The sequence below is a fragment of the Arvicanthis niloticus genome, chromosome 11 (genome assembly GCF_011762505.2).
Source record: "Arvicanthis niloticus isolate mArvNil1 chromosome 11, mArvNil1.pat.X, whole genome shotgun sequence".
Classification (NCBI taxonomy): Eukaryota; Metazoa; Chordata; class Mammalia; order Rodentia; family Muridae; genus Arvicanthis; species Arvicanthis niloticus.
In genome coordinates this window covers 32,037,595-32,055,894 of record NC_047668.1, presented here as the reverse complement: position 1 = coordinate 32,055,894, position 18,300 = coordinate 32,037,595, and the positions used below count along the sequence as shown (strand labels likewise).

Here is an 18,300-nt window from a genome sequence, read left to right as displayed (position 1 = left end):
CTTCAGGATTAGAGACATAATTGCAAATGAAATCACTTCCACAAACTTTTCTTCCATGCACGGGCATTTGGCTTTTTGAATTCTCTGAATTTACTTCAAAATATGAATAACAAAAATATGAGGTTATTTGTTATGATCTTTTAAAGATATGAGCTTCCTTACAGACCTAGAATATATATATATCAATATATATATCAATATATGTATGTATGTATGTATATCAAGAAAAGCAAATATATCCAGTGAACAACAAAGACTCTGGAGTCCTACTTAGCCTTTGCCACTACTGGGTATGAATTTTGACAAGATACTAAAGCTACAAAGAACTTCTGTTCATTAAAGGAAGACAAACAATAATTTTCCTTGAATCAGATTCATAATTAATACAAAATTTATTTTTGAATGATACAATTTCAATTATTACTATTTATAACTTAATACTAAATAAAGTATAATTTATCCTTTGAATATGAGATACCTAAACACCTCTATTTTATAGCAAATATTAGAACAAAAATAAAAGGTTCTGTGGAGTGTTGTCAGGACCTTCTTGTTGTTTCTCTGGAGCACTAAGAAAGCAACTTTTTATAACAACTGTAATAGCCTTACCCAAACTCGAGTCAATGATTAAGAATACTTCTGTTTATTCTCCATATGACATCAGGAAGTCGTGGAGTTTTATTTTTATTTAACAACCACTTAATAGATATTCTAAAATACCCACTGTTACTTAGGAATTCATAGTTATGTTTAAATTCTGTTTTACTATCAATTCTATAGGAATATTAAGACTGGTCAAATCGATTTAATGCTTTATCCAAAGCTTCACTGCAATTGAACTGTAATTCTTTAAAGGAATGGAAAAGCACATATATTCATGAACATGTAACAACGTTTAGCCAAGATTATAGAAATGAGGCCTATCTAAAGATTAAAATGAAATAAAACTTCACGTTGATTTTCAGATCTTTGAGCCTTAGTGAAGCATAGTGACTGAGGAACTTTGCAAGCCGACAGGGGAAGACAACGCATTTTGAGCATCTACATTCTAGTTACCTTCTATGTGGCTTTGCAAAGTCACACTGCTTCTGCCTACCTAGTTGACAAGGGGAGACCCTAGACCAGGATGGAAGGCAACAGGTGCTGATTAGGACAAGAGTCAGAGCTCAAAGCTAATGCAGCTAAAGCATGGTGTGCTGCCTTCCTCATGCAAACAAATCTGAATGACCGTTAAAAGCATTAGCCTTTAGGCCTATCTAACAGTAACAACAAAATAGGAAAGTTAAGGAAGCAGAGAACTTAGGAACATGAAAACACATCTCCTATCCCTCACAAAATAATGTTTATAAAACTTTATAAAACTCCACTTTCCTTTCACCATCTCATAATCCTTATTCTCTGAAGCGCGTTTTTTTTCTAACATCTCTCCAGATGTCAATCAACCTGTCATATCGTTTTGTTTGTGCCATAGAAGCAATTAATTACCTGCTCTTAGTTTCTGGGTGAAGTCAAATGATAAATTACTCACAATTGACTTCAACAGTAAGAAAGCCACTGGACATTAATGAAAAGAAGAAATCAAAAAGTGAGCAATGCAACTTGGTTATCAGCCTGTCTCAATACTCATGGCAAAGACTTGCACACAAAAGAAGATGAACCATTCATGGTCATTCAGATCTCGAAGCAGGGTGAAGAACGGAAACCTTACTCATGCCTCATTGCTGTTATCATGCCTAGAAGGACTGAAAAAGGAGATCCAGACATCGATGCTTCTACTACTGTTTCAAACTGAAATAACACTTTGGCATTTATTCAAAAATAAATGTACGGACTAAGTGAATGTTACTCATATAAATATAACCATGAGACAAGGATTTCATTGAAGACACACATACAAAGCCCTTCAACCTTATTTTTAAGCTATGTTATAGAGCAATAATATAGAAGTTACTAGTAAAGGAAAGTTCACTAGTAAAGGAAAGAGAATATGTTTTATATTAGGCATCAAGAAGCCTTTTATGCAAATAATATATCTTGCAGAACAAGGGAAACGGGGAAGAAAATAGTACTTTCATCTTCTTAGACATTTTAATTTAGTGCTATAAGTTAGTTATCTATATTAATACCACATTCATGTGTTTGTCCTTGATATAAAAGAGATTAAGTGCCTAGAATACATTATAGTAAAATATGACAAAGTCCATAATTCAATTGATTATCACCTCCAAGTCATCTTAGAAGGAGTTGACTATAAAATAAAATTTTATTGTAAAGATTTTGTGCTTTAAATAAAATAAATTCAAATTAAATGTCTATTTTACTGAACTAAAAGACCCCTGTGCATTTTAAGTTTTTTGAAACACTTGCCCACTTTGCAGCTCAAGTTTTAACTCTCTCCCTCTCTACTTCTTAAGTTTTGAGATTAGAGCCATGTGCCACCACCCCCTCCAAGTTGTCTGTTACTAAATGTCTTTGCCAATTATTAGAAAAAAAAAAAACAAATAAATCTACAGTGATATTTTTCCAGTGAATATTCTGAAGAAGAAAAAGAACAATTTGGCATACATACAATCACCAGATGTCAGTAAAAATTCTGAGCTAATGCTATATTTCCCCTGAAATAACAGTCTATAAAATATTGAAATATTTATGCCATTTTTGCATATAAAACTCCCTTCATCTTTTCATTGTATTTTTATTTTGATTATATGCCCTATGGGATATTTTCTATAAGGAAGAATTAGTATTGACCTAGACTGAAAACAAAAAATGTAACAGAAGAGGGCTGTCTCTCTTTACAGGATGAATTTACCCTTCCTGGTAGATTGTGCACACAGATTCTTTAGCAACAGAGCATGGGCCTGTCCGGGCTTGTGGTTCTTGGTGGTGACTACATGGAGCACAGGAGCACATAGGAAAGAGTATCCATGAAAATGGAAAGGTCCTGTTGCTATCAGTGTGTCTGTGAGGGAAAAGGGAAAAATGGCAGAGCTCTCCCATTAACAAAGCAAGGGTTTACCAGGTACTTACCCAAGTTTCCGACCATTACAATCACAATTTCCTTCAAGCCACACATCCATGTCATAATCACAGGGAAATTCCCCATCAGTGCTCCCATGGGTCGGTCTTATGCCCACATCATGGTGCAGATGCCCTGATTGAGAGGTCAGAGACAAAGACACATTTGCTACCTTGATGTGCTCCTGGAGTTGTGCTTGATGCTGCCTTGTCAAATTCTCGTGTTGCTTCTGAAACTCTGCTATGAGGAGCTGCTTCTGGATTTGCTGCTGCTGTTGGATAAGAAGTAACTCTTGCTGCAGTTGCTTCTCGCGGACGACAGGATCCACCACAGGCATCATCATCCTGAGGTCTGTCCTTAGGTCTAAAGGTGAGATGGGCTCCAAGCCCATAGGAACCTCTGATTTCACATCCACTGGAGACACAGGAAAGAAGACAGAGAATGGGGTAGAGAGGTTTGGAAATTAGCACGCTGATTTGTAAACACACCAAAAACAAAAAACACTATTCCCTGTATAACACATGTAAGCACATGTATAAAGAAATGGGTATACTCTCCACTTTATACTGATGGTAAATTGTGGTCTTTTAATCAGTCTAGGTAAAGGGTACCTAGGTTAATTTTCACTCAGTGATGTTTTCTGCCCTGAACTTCTACAGCTGTCTTTTTTTTTTTTCAAACAGATGGATTCAACTAGTGGTACCAAGAATCATTCAAAATGTATTAGACTGGACCATTTAACTGATGTAAGCCAATGAAGACCAAGAAAACCAAGATGAAGGAAAGATGTCCTCAACAAAGGGAACTCTGTCACAAGAATTCATGGACTTATAAAAAGTTTTATACTCAGAGACAGAAGATAAATTCTACCTTAAATTAAGTGTGTCATGCAGTACACCTGCATCACCATTTCACCTGGGAAAGACACGGAGAAACTACATCCAGATTCAGATTATGGTGACTAACCAGAGTAACGGGCCAAATCCACACATGAAGAAGTGAGAGTAGCCCAGTGCCTAAGTGGTGATGTTTAAATAGCGAGCATTTAAATTGTGGAAACTTCATTCTTAAAATAAACAAGAGAGAAAGAAGTATGAGGGAACTTCAAGTAAATATTTAATCAAATCACCAAAGAAAAAATTAACCCAAGGATATCAATGGAAGACAATGTTTAAATGGATAAAAATTGAATTATATAGGTAGGCAGGTAGATAGATAGATGATAGATAGATAGATAGATAGATAGATAGATAGATAGATAGATAGGGAGTATCTGGCATAGTTTGAATAGATAAGCATGTCCCATCACTCAAAGAAAGACTTAAGCAGCAAAGCTACAGGCTACAGGCAGGGTAGTTCTCCAGAAGGTGCTTGTTTATGGCTAGTATCTACTCTTACTGGTCAGTACCCATTCCGAACTGGTGGTTAAACATTCTAAGGAATACATCTACACAGAGGAGTCAGAGGGGTCTTATAATTAAGTCAAAGAGGGCAAGTTAAAGACAACAGGTCTTCGGGAAGCTGAGGTTATAATTCTTTAAAATTAGTGTACAAGCACTCAGATCTTATACCCAGCATAGACAGAAATAACCAAAAATTATAATTGCAAAAATATTTAAAATACTTTAACTTTCTGAGTGAGAAGCTTAGAAAATGGTTCAGTAAGTCAACCATGACACACACAGGCTGCCAGTTTCAACCTCTATTCTAAAGCCCACCCAATGCTTGTTACAACTCTCCTATCTGCGCAAGTCTGAGAATCTCTACCATGTCTCAGCCCCTCACTGTTGACGTAGAGACGGTGTTAGAAACAGCAATAACTAAAGGCTCAAATGAAGGCAGTTACTCAGAGTATGTTCAGCATACTGCTCAGTAAGGTTTTTGGGTTTTTTCTTTTCCATGATATAAAAATGAAAATTTTTGGTACAATGAAATAATTCATCATTACTGATTGGCTAGCAAATCAGAAGTATATAAGCAACTGTGATAACAAAATGGTAAGTGATTTCTATTAACTATTAGAAAATAAAGACACAATCCAACAACTAAGAATCATCTTTATTAGTAAATAATGTGAACCATTAAAAAAATCAAACATGATTATGTAGTTACTAACAATCATATACATGCACATGTATATATGTGCAAGTATATCTATCTATATGCATAATGCCTCGCTGTATAAGGTAAGAAAATGACTGAATTATTTATTGCAAGTGGTACTTTCAATTGATATAAAACTGCCAAAAAAGTAAATCTGCAACATGAACTAGGAGATATTAAATATTTTACCATTTGATTCAGGTTTGCCACTTCTAGAAATAAATCATATAGAGACAATCCCAATGGGGAAGAAGTTCAAATCCATATATATGTGTGTGTGTGTGTATATATATATATATATATATATATATATATATATATATTCTCACAGTCATCAAGAAGAAGGAACACCAAAAAAAAAAAAAAAAAAAGACATTCATTTGTTTAAAAAATCTAGTAGATGGCTAAGGAGAGATCAGTTGATTAATTCTTGCCTCACAAGCATGGGCACCCTAATTCAATCCCCAGAACACACATTAAAAAAACAATAATGATGGCATTTCACGCCTGTAATCCTAGTACTGGGGAGGTGAAGACAAATAATTCCTGAGGCTCACTGGCCAGCAAGCCCTGCATACTTGGTGATTTTCAGGCCAGGGACAGAAACTGGGGGGTTGTCTTCTGGCCTCCACATGTATGTGCATGTGTGTGTACAAGCAATACAAGACACATGAGAATGTACCCCCCCATTCATGCGCATATGCTCAAAATGTATGAAATCTCTAAAACTGTTTATAAAAATATTAAAATGCTTAAAAGATGATAATAAATTGGCATTCATACTATGATAACCAAACTGTATTAATCTTTATTGAGCCTCTTACAATATTAGCTATCATTCTAAATGTTGCACCTCAGGACTTTGAAAAATAAAGACAAAAATTTCAGCCAACTATGCATGCACACAACACACACACACAAATACACACACACACTATACACACACACATGAAGAGAGAGAGACAGAGACAGAGAGAGATATATTAAAATTGCATTAGCCCATAAGTTCTAATAAAAGGAAGACACAAAGAACAGATGATAGTTGTTTTAAATTTGAAGATGAATGATTATGTTTTTCTTCTGCTTTTATACTTTTTCAAGTTGCTAGGAACACTCATTTGCTTCTACATGTTCTACTGTATTTAGGTTTGAATACCCCAGATTGGGAATTACAAGTTTGTATTCTATGCAGACTTACGGGTTATTTCCAATGCTTAAGGAAAAGCTTCCAGTTATTCTGTTTATAGATGCCAAGGCCTCACATGTAAATGCTTATGTGTCAAACAAGCTGTACTGCACACATGTGTGAGCACATGCATGCAGACTGGTGTCAGTCTTGGTTCGCTAACACTGGTTATTTTTCAATGTGTAGATAAGTGTTGTTATACAACACTGTGTATAACAATTTAGTGAAGATGAGAAAAGATTAATTAATAAAATATAGTTTGGCAGACAGCAACTTCTTATGATATTATTCTTGTTCAAACAAGGGACTGTGATATGTCTGAAAACAAATGAAGATGATCTTAGTAGGTCTCTTAGCTGGAAAGGGACAATGCAGAATTGCAAGTCAAGACTGTGGCGTGACCAGAGAACTTAAAGACTTGCCATGAATCGAGCATAGAGCATTGCAGTTAATAATATACTTTATTTTATTCTTTAACATCAATATGGAAATCCTAGTAAGCAAAAATAAGAATCTTATCTTATAAACACCATATATATACATATATATATATACACACACACATATATATATGTGTATATATACGTGTATGTGTATATATATATGTATATATATGTGTATATATATATATATATATATATATATATATATGTGTGTGTGTGTGTGTGTGTGTGTGTGTGTGTATCCAAAGACCTTTAGTTTTGTCTTATAGTTCATAAACTATAAACATCAAACCCTTAAGAATTTTTCAAACAAAAGAACAAGAAAAAAGATAAGGAATAAAACCCTACAGTGCTCTGAAACACTCATTGCAAACCTCAAAGTATAATTTGACTTCTTAACCTGCTATCCCAACAGAAATGATTGTGTCTAACTGCTTGCCTTTGTTCAGAGACTAATCACTAAATTGTGAAAAATCACCCTCAACTTATAAAAACTCCCCTTGATTATAAATAATTGCCCAAGACTGAGAAAAAGCGGCGGGCAAGATCCCAGTCTTTCATCCAATTTATTCAGCAGTGATCCACATTCCATTTGTCTAGACTAAATATAGCAGCGTTTATACAAGAAATCAATAGTGCTTGCAGAGAGGAAAGCGGAGGCATGAATATTTCATCAAGTGTGAGGAGAAGTGGCAGTCACTAGAGCCTTGCTTGGCTCTGGCTGGGTCATCTCTGGCCTGCTGGATTCACCCCTGCCACTTGGACAACAGCTCATCTCTGCGAATTACCCTTAGATCGATGTTGTTCTCTATTTTTAGCAGCTATTGCATTGTGGGTGACAAAGAAGCTTCTTATTCCAAAAGGAATGTTGCATTTTTCTGACATCTTTGCTGACAGGGTAAGGAGATTCCCAGGAACAGTAATAGAAGTGTAAGACCAGGGATAAGTTTTAACAAGTGACAGTCACCTTTGTACACAGAATGTGTAAGAATACGCACTGTGAATAGCTATTGAATTGTAATAAAAAAAAATAACTAGTGTATAAGAAAAATGTAATCATTATTTCTAGTAGTGGATAAATAGAATTCCCTCATACTGTTTTTTTGTTTTGTTTTGTTTTGTTTTTTGTTTTCTTTTTTTGGGAAGACACACAATTCTTCCAAGGTCCAGAAGTGGTTGTTCTGATAATGAGTCTGGCCTTGGAGCCCAGGCCCATGGCCATGTCATGTATGAAGATGGACAGTAAAGGTGCTTACACTCCTGACTAGGAGCCAGAGCCTCCAACATTGTCTACAGAGCATGGCTACTGAGGAAGGGTTTGGAGAAGAGAAATCTGGGTTAGTTCTTTATGGTAATGAGCCAAGAATGCACAAAGGAGACGCTCATCCTTGGGACTCAACAGTTCCTTTCCACTAAGCTGCCAGGAATAAAAGATAAAAACTCAGCCTAGGTGGCAGAAACTCAGTGTCACTTGCTGGTGATTCTACTGTCTAGGAAGAACAAGAAAAGGTGACTTTTTTGTGCTCTTCAGATATCACCATCTGGACCTTCCAACTTCAGGGTTTCAAAGGCTCTTGGCCACCAGAAGCCACTTCTTTCCCAGGAAAAGTGCTAGCCTCTGGAAATACGGCTGTCTGCCATCTGCCAGTAAGTGTGTGTTCGTTTCTACAGAGCTTTTTCGTGAATTGGTGTTCGTTTTCTTCCACTGCTCCTATACGTTGTGAATTGATGATCTTAAACCCTTCTCGTCTGACTCATCACATCGGCATTGGCTTTTACACCTCCTCTCTAGGCTTAGCCTCCTGTTAACATTTCCAGAAGCTGGACCACATATCAGAACATAGCTTTTAAATTGACATCCTCCTTCTTTATCAATCTACTTCAGCAAACTTTCATCTTTAGTATACTTGTCTTATGCTAAATAAAAAAGGCAACCAAAATAAAAGGTACGATGTAATTCACCTCAGTGCCAGAGCTCACAATGAGGTTCATATGAGGAGGGATGGGAGAGACTGGGGAAGGGTAGTTACGTTATGTGGACGACAGTAATGTATAGATAGTCACACAACTACAAAAAAAAAAAAAATGAAAACAAAGACAAAACCAACAGGACAACAACAAAATAAGAACATGTAATTGTAGTATGAGGAAAAAGGACAAAAATAAATGTTCATAGTCCTCTTGTGTGATGGTGACATCTGTTATGTCAAGGGGGAAGTAAGGAATAAAAGCAAGCATGCATGGTAGGAGAGGAAAATGTGGAGTGACAGTCCAGAAGAAAAGGGTCTCCCTCCTCGCCCTCATCCCATCCCTTTATTCTTCCAGTTCTTGGTCATACTAATGAATGAAAATAGAGTAAGTTGGGGAGTAGGACCGTGGTAAACATCGGGGAGCTCTACAGGAAGAATTCTGGGCTTTGGCAAATAAGTTTACGTTCTGAACTCATCTACTTCCTTCAATTGCATGAAAGTTAGTCTAAATCCTCCTGGCAGTTGTCTTCTCTGAGGCTCCCCCCTCACGCCCTAGCCTTACCAGTGCATTTGGGAGTCGACAAAACCGATGCTTACATTCTTTTCCATTTTGTATTTCTTCTACTCCGTTGGTTCCATCGCATCACTCACCAGCTGACAGAACGGAGGCCTTCCCTGAGGGTGGTCTGCAGGTGGTGCTGTATTCCTGCTCCCTTTTCTCAAGTCGATACTGCAGCACCTGATTTTTAAGTGCTTTCTTCTTTAATTTTATCCCCCCCCTTTTTTCTCTCTCCAGGCTTCCACCCTACCCTGCCCAGCGAGCTCTTTACCTTTTGAGTTTTCTTTGTTTCCTTCTATCTAAACATGCATGAATGAACAAATGCATGAATGAATGCATAGATAAATGAGTGAGCAGTTCCTAATGTTGGACCCCTACACAGCACTATTGCCCTCTCTGCTCTGCCCTCGCCTCCTCTGCAATATGAAGAACATCTGCAACAGCTATTTCTTGTCTGCTCATACCCATATTCAGCCAAGGGAACCAACTACTGTTCAACATTCAGATGATCTCTCCAAAACCAGTGCCTGTTTCATGAAAGAGGCCTTTTCACTGTCCCTGGAGCACCCCTGGAAAGCCTGGGCCTTCAGTGACAAGTGTATGCCTGGAATGAATGAGTGCATGCCTGGAATGAATGAATGCATGCGGGAATGAATGAGTGAAAAGATGAGGCTCCACGAGTACTGTGGAATAGAAACATGCAGATAACTGCACGTTTGTGGTCACAAACGCAAGCGCATCCTGAGAAAGTCCTAAAACAACAATTTATAGGATGTTCTGACCACTTGAATTCCAGATTATGTGAGGTGTTTGCTTAAATTATTGGTAAGTGAATACAATCAGTTATCAGACAAAACAAATAAACATTTACAAACAATCTCAAAAAATTTCGAGGTGTCATTTTTTTATTTTCCGTACCTCCTAAAACATATAACAACCATCAAATTGAGGTAGGAGAACACATAAAAAGATACACCCTACCAATTTATATCATTTGTTCAATAGAGGTACCAGGAATAGTTTACGTCCTGAATTACCTAGACATTAATGCCTAACTTAAGACCCTAACTTAAGTATATTAGAAAATTAGCCAAAAAAGTGACAAAACGTAAAGTGAGAATTTATTTTTCTTATTTCAAACTTGAAAGAGGAAAAAATATATATTATATATTAAAATTTTTCTTAATTTCATTTAATCAAAATTCTTTGAAATTTTGCCCAAGATAATTACCAGTTGATTTATTTTCTTCAGTGCTTAAACATGTCTGACTGCATGCTTGGTACAAAAGTATCTCCACTAGAGTCTATATTCTCAGAAGTAATTTTCATGAAAAATTAGTAAGTTTGAATGTGCCTAACATTAAAATAAATGATTTAGGGAAAAAGTAGTTTCTTTAATTTGACAATTCTTCCCAAACTTCATTTTAGGAATGTAGATATCCCTAGCGTATGCTTGATTAGCATTTATAATATAATCATGAGGAAATAAAAAGAATGAGTAAATTACCAAACATGAAAGGAACAATTTTTCTAAGAGTTGTGTAAATTGGTTTGTCCAGAGGTCCAACTCTCCCTCACAGTGATTGTGATCAAGTAGTGAATATCTTTAGTTTCTTAAAGTGCACTAATACATGGCATAGATGCAAAGAAAACAAATGCAAAAGGCAATCTTGGCTTTGATTTACTGTTCTCTTATTTCCCAGGGGTCTGGACAGGAAACGAAAATAACCACAAATGACTAAAATATCAGTAGTCCTTGAAATATCAACATTTAAGCTGAAGCAGGCTAACTTTTTAATCAAAGGCTTTGCTATTTTGATTTACTTAATTCAAACTCCTTCTCTGCAAATATGCTTTTGAATTAAGCAGTCATAACAAACCATAACACAAACATGCATTGCCAACTAATTTGTAGCGCACACTTGGTTCTGTCTGCAGAAAAACACAGCTTTCAATTCAAAGGGAATGAGGGACGGTTTATTCTAGAGCCAAATTTGAGTGACCATGGCCTGAGAACACAGGTTAAGGTTACCGCAGATTCCATGTTCTAATGTTGAAGCAGTTTCATGAAGTTCATAGCAGTTGCTATCAAGGTTTCATAGCAACAAAACCAAGAAAGCAGTGATTCAAGGCAGCTTCAAGATTCGTTGGTGGGATCATCCTATAGGTGGCTTTGGCAAGATGGGTGATTCTCCTATCAGCTCCAGATGTTATCTGATGACAACAATCTTAGCTCTTGAGTTGATGGAAGCTGATGCAGTGGCAAGTTATAGAGTCACAAAGAGTTTTACCTATTAGTGGCAGGATGTCAGTTATGACAGAGAGGTAGGCTACTCTGGCTCTAAAACTGGCCTGGGATAATGTAATTAGCCCCTGTACCCAAAACATACCAATTTCTCTACTGCAGTCGTTAACAGTCTTTGCAAACATTGCTTCATTTTGGAATTCTCACTGAGAGTTCTAAACTTTTGTCCTGCTCCTTAGTTCTTACTCTCTGAGAACTGAGTAAAAACTTCATGAAGCTTCTTGCACTATGGAAACAAAATCAAGCCAGTTCACATCACATTGAAATTAACAGGAACTAAGAAACTAATCTATGGCGTTTTGCAATTTGATCTAAAAATTTAATCTGATATAATGGCACCAAAAAATGAAACCCAGAGGAGGCAAGAAGTTTTAGCCTTTTAAATGGATACTGTAAGTATTAATTTGAAAAAGTTCTTTATTCAGTTAAACTCAAATTCCTTCATCTGAGATTGGGGGTAAGCTTACTTTCAAAAAACACAACAAGAGAAAGAGAAATTCCCCTTTATTGATGTTTTATGTACAAGTTATATTATATTTTAGTTATAGACAAGTATCAAATGACAGACATCTGCAAATAACAAAAAAAAAAAAATCTTCCCCATGGAAACCTTATACTAGATGTAGAGGATACCATAGTAATAACAGAAACTAATATATAATATGCATAAATTATTACTTGGTAGATATCAGTTAGATAAAGGTCTGTTAGATCCTGCTTCTTATACCACTCTATGAACAAAATATACTTGTTTACTCCACAAATCAACTTAATCATAGAGTGCATTTGCACCCTTCTACCAGACCATCTCAATCTTGGCCTGGGGAGACAGCTCTACTGTTAAAGTATGCACTGCACAATTATAAGTACTTGTGTTCAGTCACCAAGACCCAAATAACAAATCTTGGGGAAGTACTGTGTACCTGGTAGAGATAGAGATAGATCCCTGATGCTTAGTGTCCAGCCAGCATAGCATAATTGGCTTGGCAAGCATCAGAGCAGTGTCAAGACCTTGTCTCAATAAACCAAGGTAGATGGTGCCTAAGCAATAATATCCAGGGTTGTCCTCTTGAGCACGCATGTGCATGTGCATATGCATGTGACTGCTCTGAATGCATTTACCCACTTACACATATACACACAGAAAATTCAAAGCACATACCTTAGAAGCATATAAATGTGCACTATTTTAATCTATAAAACACTTTTGGGGGAAGTGTGATAACCTGCTAATAAGAGATAATTACTTTGAACTAATAAAAAAGAATCCAGTACATTCTGAAGGTTTCAACACCTCCATTTAAGATAACATATACACGAATGCTCAAGACATAGAAGAAGAAAAGTAGAAGTGCTGGGCATTATGACGTCCTCCTTTCATATTGGATCCAGAACTCATTCATTCTACAGAATGGAGCCTGGACCTGAGTTTAAATTCTCAGAAAGTCCTTATATATAGAAATGCAACCAAAACACAGTGGCAGCGTCCTTCCACAGCCTACTCATATCTGGTGGTGCTCCTTCTCAAAACTCTAGGATGTCTTTAGTCATCTGGATCTTTTCTTCCAATAAAGCTTTCTGACTAGTCTCAGCATCTACCATCAACAGGAATGCATGTATTTTGAGGGTATAGGAGGAGAAAGGCAGACCTATTCACTCAGTTCTCTGATTTCCTGCTGGTGAGCCAGGTTCCATCAGATTCTCAGTGAACTCACTGCTCTGTGGGCAGTGGGCACAAGCTGAATTTATTTTGCTCAATTCAAACTAGAGACAAATCATGCTACTTCTCTTTCAAATAACATAAAATTGGCATTTAATAAGGATCCTAATTACAGAATTTAAAAAATACTGAATATGCTTATAACTTTTGCCTGCAACTTATATCAAAAGAACAATAAAAGCAAAAGAAAAGAAAACAAACTCCCTCCAAAGCTGCATAATCTCAAACTTGGCCAATCCAGCTTGATTGGTAGCTAGTCATGTCATTGCCATAGGGTGGCACCACTTCTGCCTGAAAACAGAAACATCACTGCCCTTGTCAGAAAGCACACTGAATGTGAGTCTAAAAACATGGAAGCTCTCAGGAATCGTGTATACTGATAACACTTAACTTCTCTTGGAGGATTCCAAATTGTCTTTCCAAATTTGTGCAAAAGTAATGTAAAATAGCATGATGCCCGAGGAGAAGTGATTTTCTTCTTTAGATTATGGGACCTATGCAAAGCACTTACAGTGTTCTAGACAACAGCTTTGAGGATGTTGCAGAAGAGATGTTCATCTCTTCTTTATAATGCTGTAAAACTGTGGCTTATTACAACCTGTTCAACAAGTTTTGATGTGATATTTCTTTACAGAAAAGAAAGACACAAGCCATCAAGTAATGTAGCCAAGGTCACATGTACCAAGACCTAAAGCACATAACATGTGCCACTTGGTTTTGAAGCCTTGGTCCTGACAAGTCCGTCCTGATTCCTCTTTGGCCCTATGGAAAGTGTACTCTTTTGTGTTTACAGCCTTGAGATAAGCCTTAAGGTAAGTGCTTCCAGAAACATTTTGTTAAAGTGTTACCTCTCTTTATTTTTAGAGGTGAAGAAAAGTTTTGCTTGTACCTGGCAACACAATCCATAGAGAGTTTTGTTCTTAAATACATTTCTGCATATTTTGACACATTTGTATATTTTCAGGTATGCTTAACACATCTTACTTAGCTCTTTTAAAGAAACAATCCTGTATGTAAGAATTTTAAACATAAAACTTTAACTTTTATTTTAGTTTTTATAGAGCAAATAATTTTATATATTCTGCAGTATCTCACCAGTTCTCCTTGCAGTCACAGTGTCTGACTCTGTCCAACCTCATCTACTGACTGGGAGATGAAGACTCTCTCGGAATGAAGTCATCCCTGCTACCTTATTAACCAAATCCCATTTGGATTAGCTCAGACGCAGAATTATGGAATCTTAATTAACTGTAAACAAGGCTAATGAGGTTTGAGTGTATTAATCATAAATTTTAGAACATTTTCAACTGATGAAAGTAGTAAAAAAAATGTGAAGTACATCTGGTTTTTGACAGTATGAGAAAGGATTTTCCAGAATAGTGTTTAGTGGTAGATTTTTTTCATATTCTAATGTTTTTGTTTCTGTTCAACACACCCTATGTTCTATAAGAAAATTGCTGGACATAAAGGGGGAATCAGTCAATAAATAAAGAAAAATCTACCTTATCAAAAAAAAAGGCCTAAAGCTGTCAAAACTTGACTCTTTAAACATGTAAGTATAGATTTGTTCATCAAGAAAAATATCCATATTTGGCATAAGAAAATGTAATAATACTTTATGTGGATTTTCTTTAATTAGACTATGTTTAAAGTTTCTATTTCTGGTAGACCTCATAGTATCTGTTTATAGAACTTGCCTGTGTGGTGAGAACTGTCAGCATAGAATGCATCTGAGCCTTTCAACAAAGCCTCAGGATGATTGGTCTGAATCTGAGGTAGAAACTTAGCACCCACACATCTATATTAAACCATAGAAAGCACTAAGATGAAATAAAACTCTGCTGAGCAAGGATCAGCAAACCAGGGTCCATCAGACAAATCCAGTCTCCAGTCTTTCTAAGCCTGCCTCGGTAAAACTACACTTTAGTTTTGTATGCATTCTTGTATGTGTGGGTGCCAAGCTTGTGTACTGTATAAGGGAGTTAGAGGTAAACCTCTAGTTGTGTTTCTCAGGGCCAATCTACCTTGGTCTGTTTGTTTGCTTAAAAATCATTTATAATTATTGTATGTATGTGGGTATTTTGCCTGCACGAATGTCTACCTGTTGCTTGTAGGGTCCAGAAAGGAGTATGAAATACCCTGGAACTGGAGTTACAGAGATTTGTGGGCCACTGAGTGGGTCCTGGGAAGCTAACCTGGAAGAACATCAAATACTCTGAATCTTGAACTGTCTCTGCAGCTTCTACCTTGTTTTGTCAGAAAGGGTCTCTCATTGAAACCTGTGACTTGTTGATTAGGCTAGATTGGCTGTCTAGGAAGCACAGTCTGTCTCTATCTTCTCTCTTCTGGAATTATATGTGCTTGCCATATTACCCACATGGGTTCTGGTGCTAAAACTCAGGTTTTCCTATTTGGGTGGGGAAATTTTGAGATGTGTGTGTGTGTGTGTGTGTGTGTGTGTGTGTGTGTGTGTGTGAGAGAGAGAGAGAGAGAGAGAGAGAGAGAGAGAGAGAGAGAGAAAATAGTAATTACTTCATAATATGAAAATTATGTAAAATGCAGATTTTGTTTATAAATAAAGTTTTATTGGAACGCATATAGTTACATTCAGTTATGTTCGGGGTCATAATGGAATGTTACAGAGTTAGTACAACCTTCTAAAACCAAAATATTTATCACCTACCTTGACAGATAAAACTTAATAATAATCCATAGTCAATTTTTAGTGACACTCTAGAATTCCCTAGTACATTCAAATTTTCAGGCTACTAATGTGCTTTGTGAGTTTAATGTAAAAAGTTAAAGATCACCACAGTTTATTTTTTATACTGAATGATACTCAATTAGCCAGAAATATGCTAAGAATGAAAAAACTATGTACAAGAATCTCTGAGATTTTCATTAAGTTACTGCATTAATTCTATACTTCATTGTGTGTTTTTCTCTCAAGCACGTAAGTGGGAGCTGAAATAAAAAAGCACAGAGCATTTTAAAATAACAAATGTATGCTGACTACCAACTCTGAGTACTTGCATCTTTTCCACAATGAACACAAGGGTTTTACTATTCAGTTTTAATTTTATTTCAAATTCACAGGAGGATAATGAGCAGCAGACACGGCAGAATAGCTCTGACCCTGTCACCTTTACTTTTAACTTACCTTTACTGCCTATGTATCTGCTGCTGTATTTGTGGGGCAGGGCACACATATACTTACACATGTAGGGTGATGTTGTAGAAACAAAGGTCTCTTTTAACCTTTTGGGGGTAAATGTTTTGATCTCCTGAGTCATTTTACTGGCCTTATATTACTTATTTTTTTTTTTTTTTTGTAGAATAAAATGAAGTTTATTTGTTTGGGGCATGGAAAGGGATGTGGGAAAGCCAGGGAACAGAGAGAGACAGAAAAAAAGATAAGGAAAAAAAGGAAAGAGGCTGGCCAGGAACATGTGGATGTGGCAAGAGGCAGAGAGAGAGAGAGAGAGAGAGAGAGAGAGAGAGAGAGAGAGAGAGAGAGAGAGAAAAGGTTATATATAGAGAGAGGTCAGAGAGGGTCTTGCATTACTTTGTAAAAGCTATTTTTTCTTGTCTTTAAAACATGGTGAATGCTAATTTGGGAAAATTCAAAGAAAAGATACTCTATGGTGATCCATACTCAAAGATTCAGTTTTGTTTTCCTAATGTATCTATTTTCAATGAATTAAGTATAATTAATTTTACAAAAAATCTAGTCATATCACAAGTATTTGTTCACTTAAGAATTTCTCAACCATTCCTCCATTGCCGATGGGAGTGCAAAGTTGTGCAACCAATTTTGAAATCAATTTGACAATTTCTTAGAAAATTGGGTTAATTCCACTTCAAGACCCAGCTGTATCACTCCTGGTCATATACCCAAAAGACACCCCACTATCGCATAAGTACACTTGCTCAACTATATTCATAGCAGCTTTATTCATAATAGAAACTGGAAACAACCTAGATGCTCCTCAACAGAAGAATGGATAAAGAAGATGTAGTACATCTACACAATGGAATACTACCCAGCTATTAGAGACAAAGACTTCATGACATTTGTAGGCAAATGGATGGAAACTGAAAATATCATGAATGAGGTAGCCCAGTCCCCAAAAGGACATCCATGTCATGTACTCAATAGCCATAAAATACAGGATAACCATGCTACAATCCACAGATCCAAAGAAATTAAGTAATAAAGAGGACCCAAGAGTGGATGTGTGAACCTCACTCAGAAGGGGAAACAAAATAGACACTGGAAGTGGATGGAGAGTGGATAGGAGAGAGAATGGGGAGGGGCATGGGGAGGGAAGAAGGAGAAGATTGACAGTGAGAATGTAAATCCATGGTGGGGGGAGGGTGGCATCTATGGGACTAACTGGAGACCTTGGATAAAGAACGATACAGGGAGTCTATTGGCGTTAACTTAGCTGAGATTGCTACAAGCTGGGGATATAGAGACTGAAGTGGCCATCTTCCAGTGGTAGGACTTCCAGTGGAAAGAGGGGACATTGACTCACCCATAAAACCTTCAACCCAAAATTTTTCCTGTCTCCAAGATTTCAAGGATGAAGATGGAGTATAGATGGAGGAAACAGCCAGCCAACTACTGCCCCTACTTGAGATATATCGCGTGGGAGAGAGCCCACCTCTGACACTATTAATGATACTCTGCTGTGCTGTGCTGTGCTTATAAACAGGAACCTAGTATACTTGTCTTCTGAGAGGTTTCATCCAGCAGCCAATGGAAACATACAAATACTTAGAGCCAAACATCAGGCAGAGCTCAGGGAGTCTTATGAAGGAGTGAGAGATAGAAATGAACGAGTTAGATGGATCAAGGTTATTAAAGAAGACCTGGACCTAGCCCCTCCCCCATTTGTAGTAGATGTGTAGCCTGGTCTTTATATTGGTTCCCTAACAATTGAAGCAGGAGCTATCTCTGACTCTGTTGCCTGATTATTACCTCCCTTTTAC

General features: G+C 36.8%; 1 protein-coding gene across 20 annotated transcripts in view; it reads right to left on the bottom strand.

The window, feature by feature from the left end:
- The window catches only part of Hdac9 (histone deacetylase 9), an 824,691-nt gene that overhangs the window by 374,909 nt on the left and 431,482 nt on the right, over window positions 1-18,300 (bottom strand). For all 20 annotated transcript variants that reach the window (XM_076941980.1, XM_076941976.1, XM_076941988.1 and 17 more), the window contains one exon: window positions 3,192-3,433. In XM_076941980.1, the coding sequence (XP_076798095.1) occupies window positions 3,192-3,433 (242 nt within the window). The remainder of the gene's footprint in view (window positions 1-3,191; window positions 3,434-18,300) is intronic.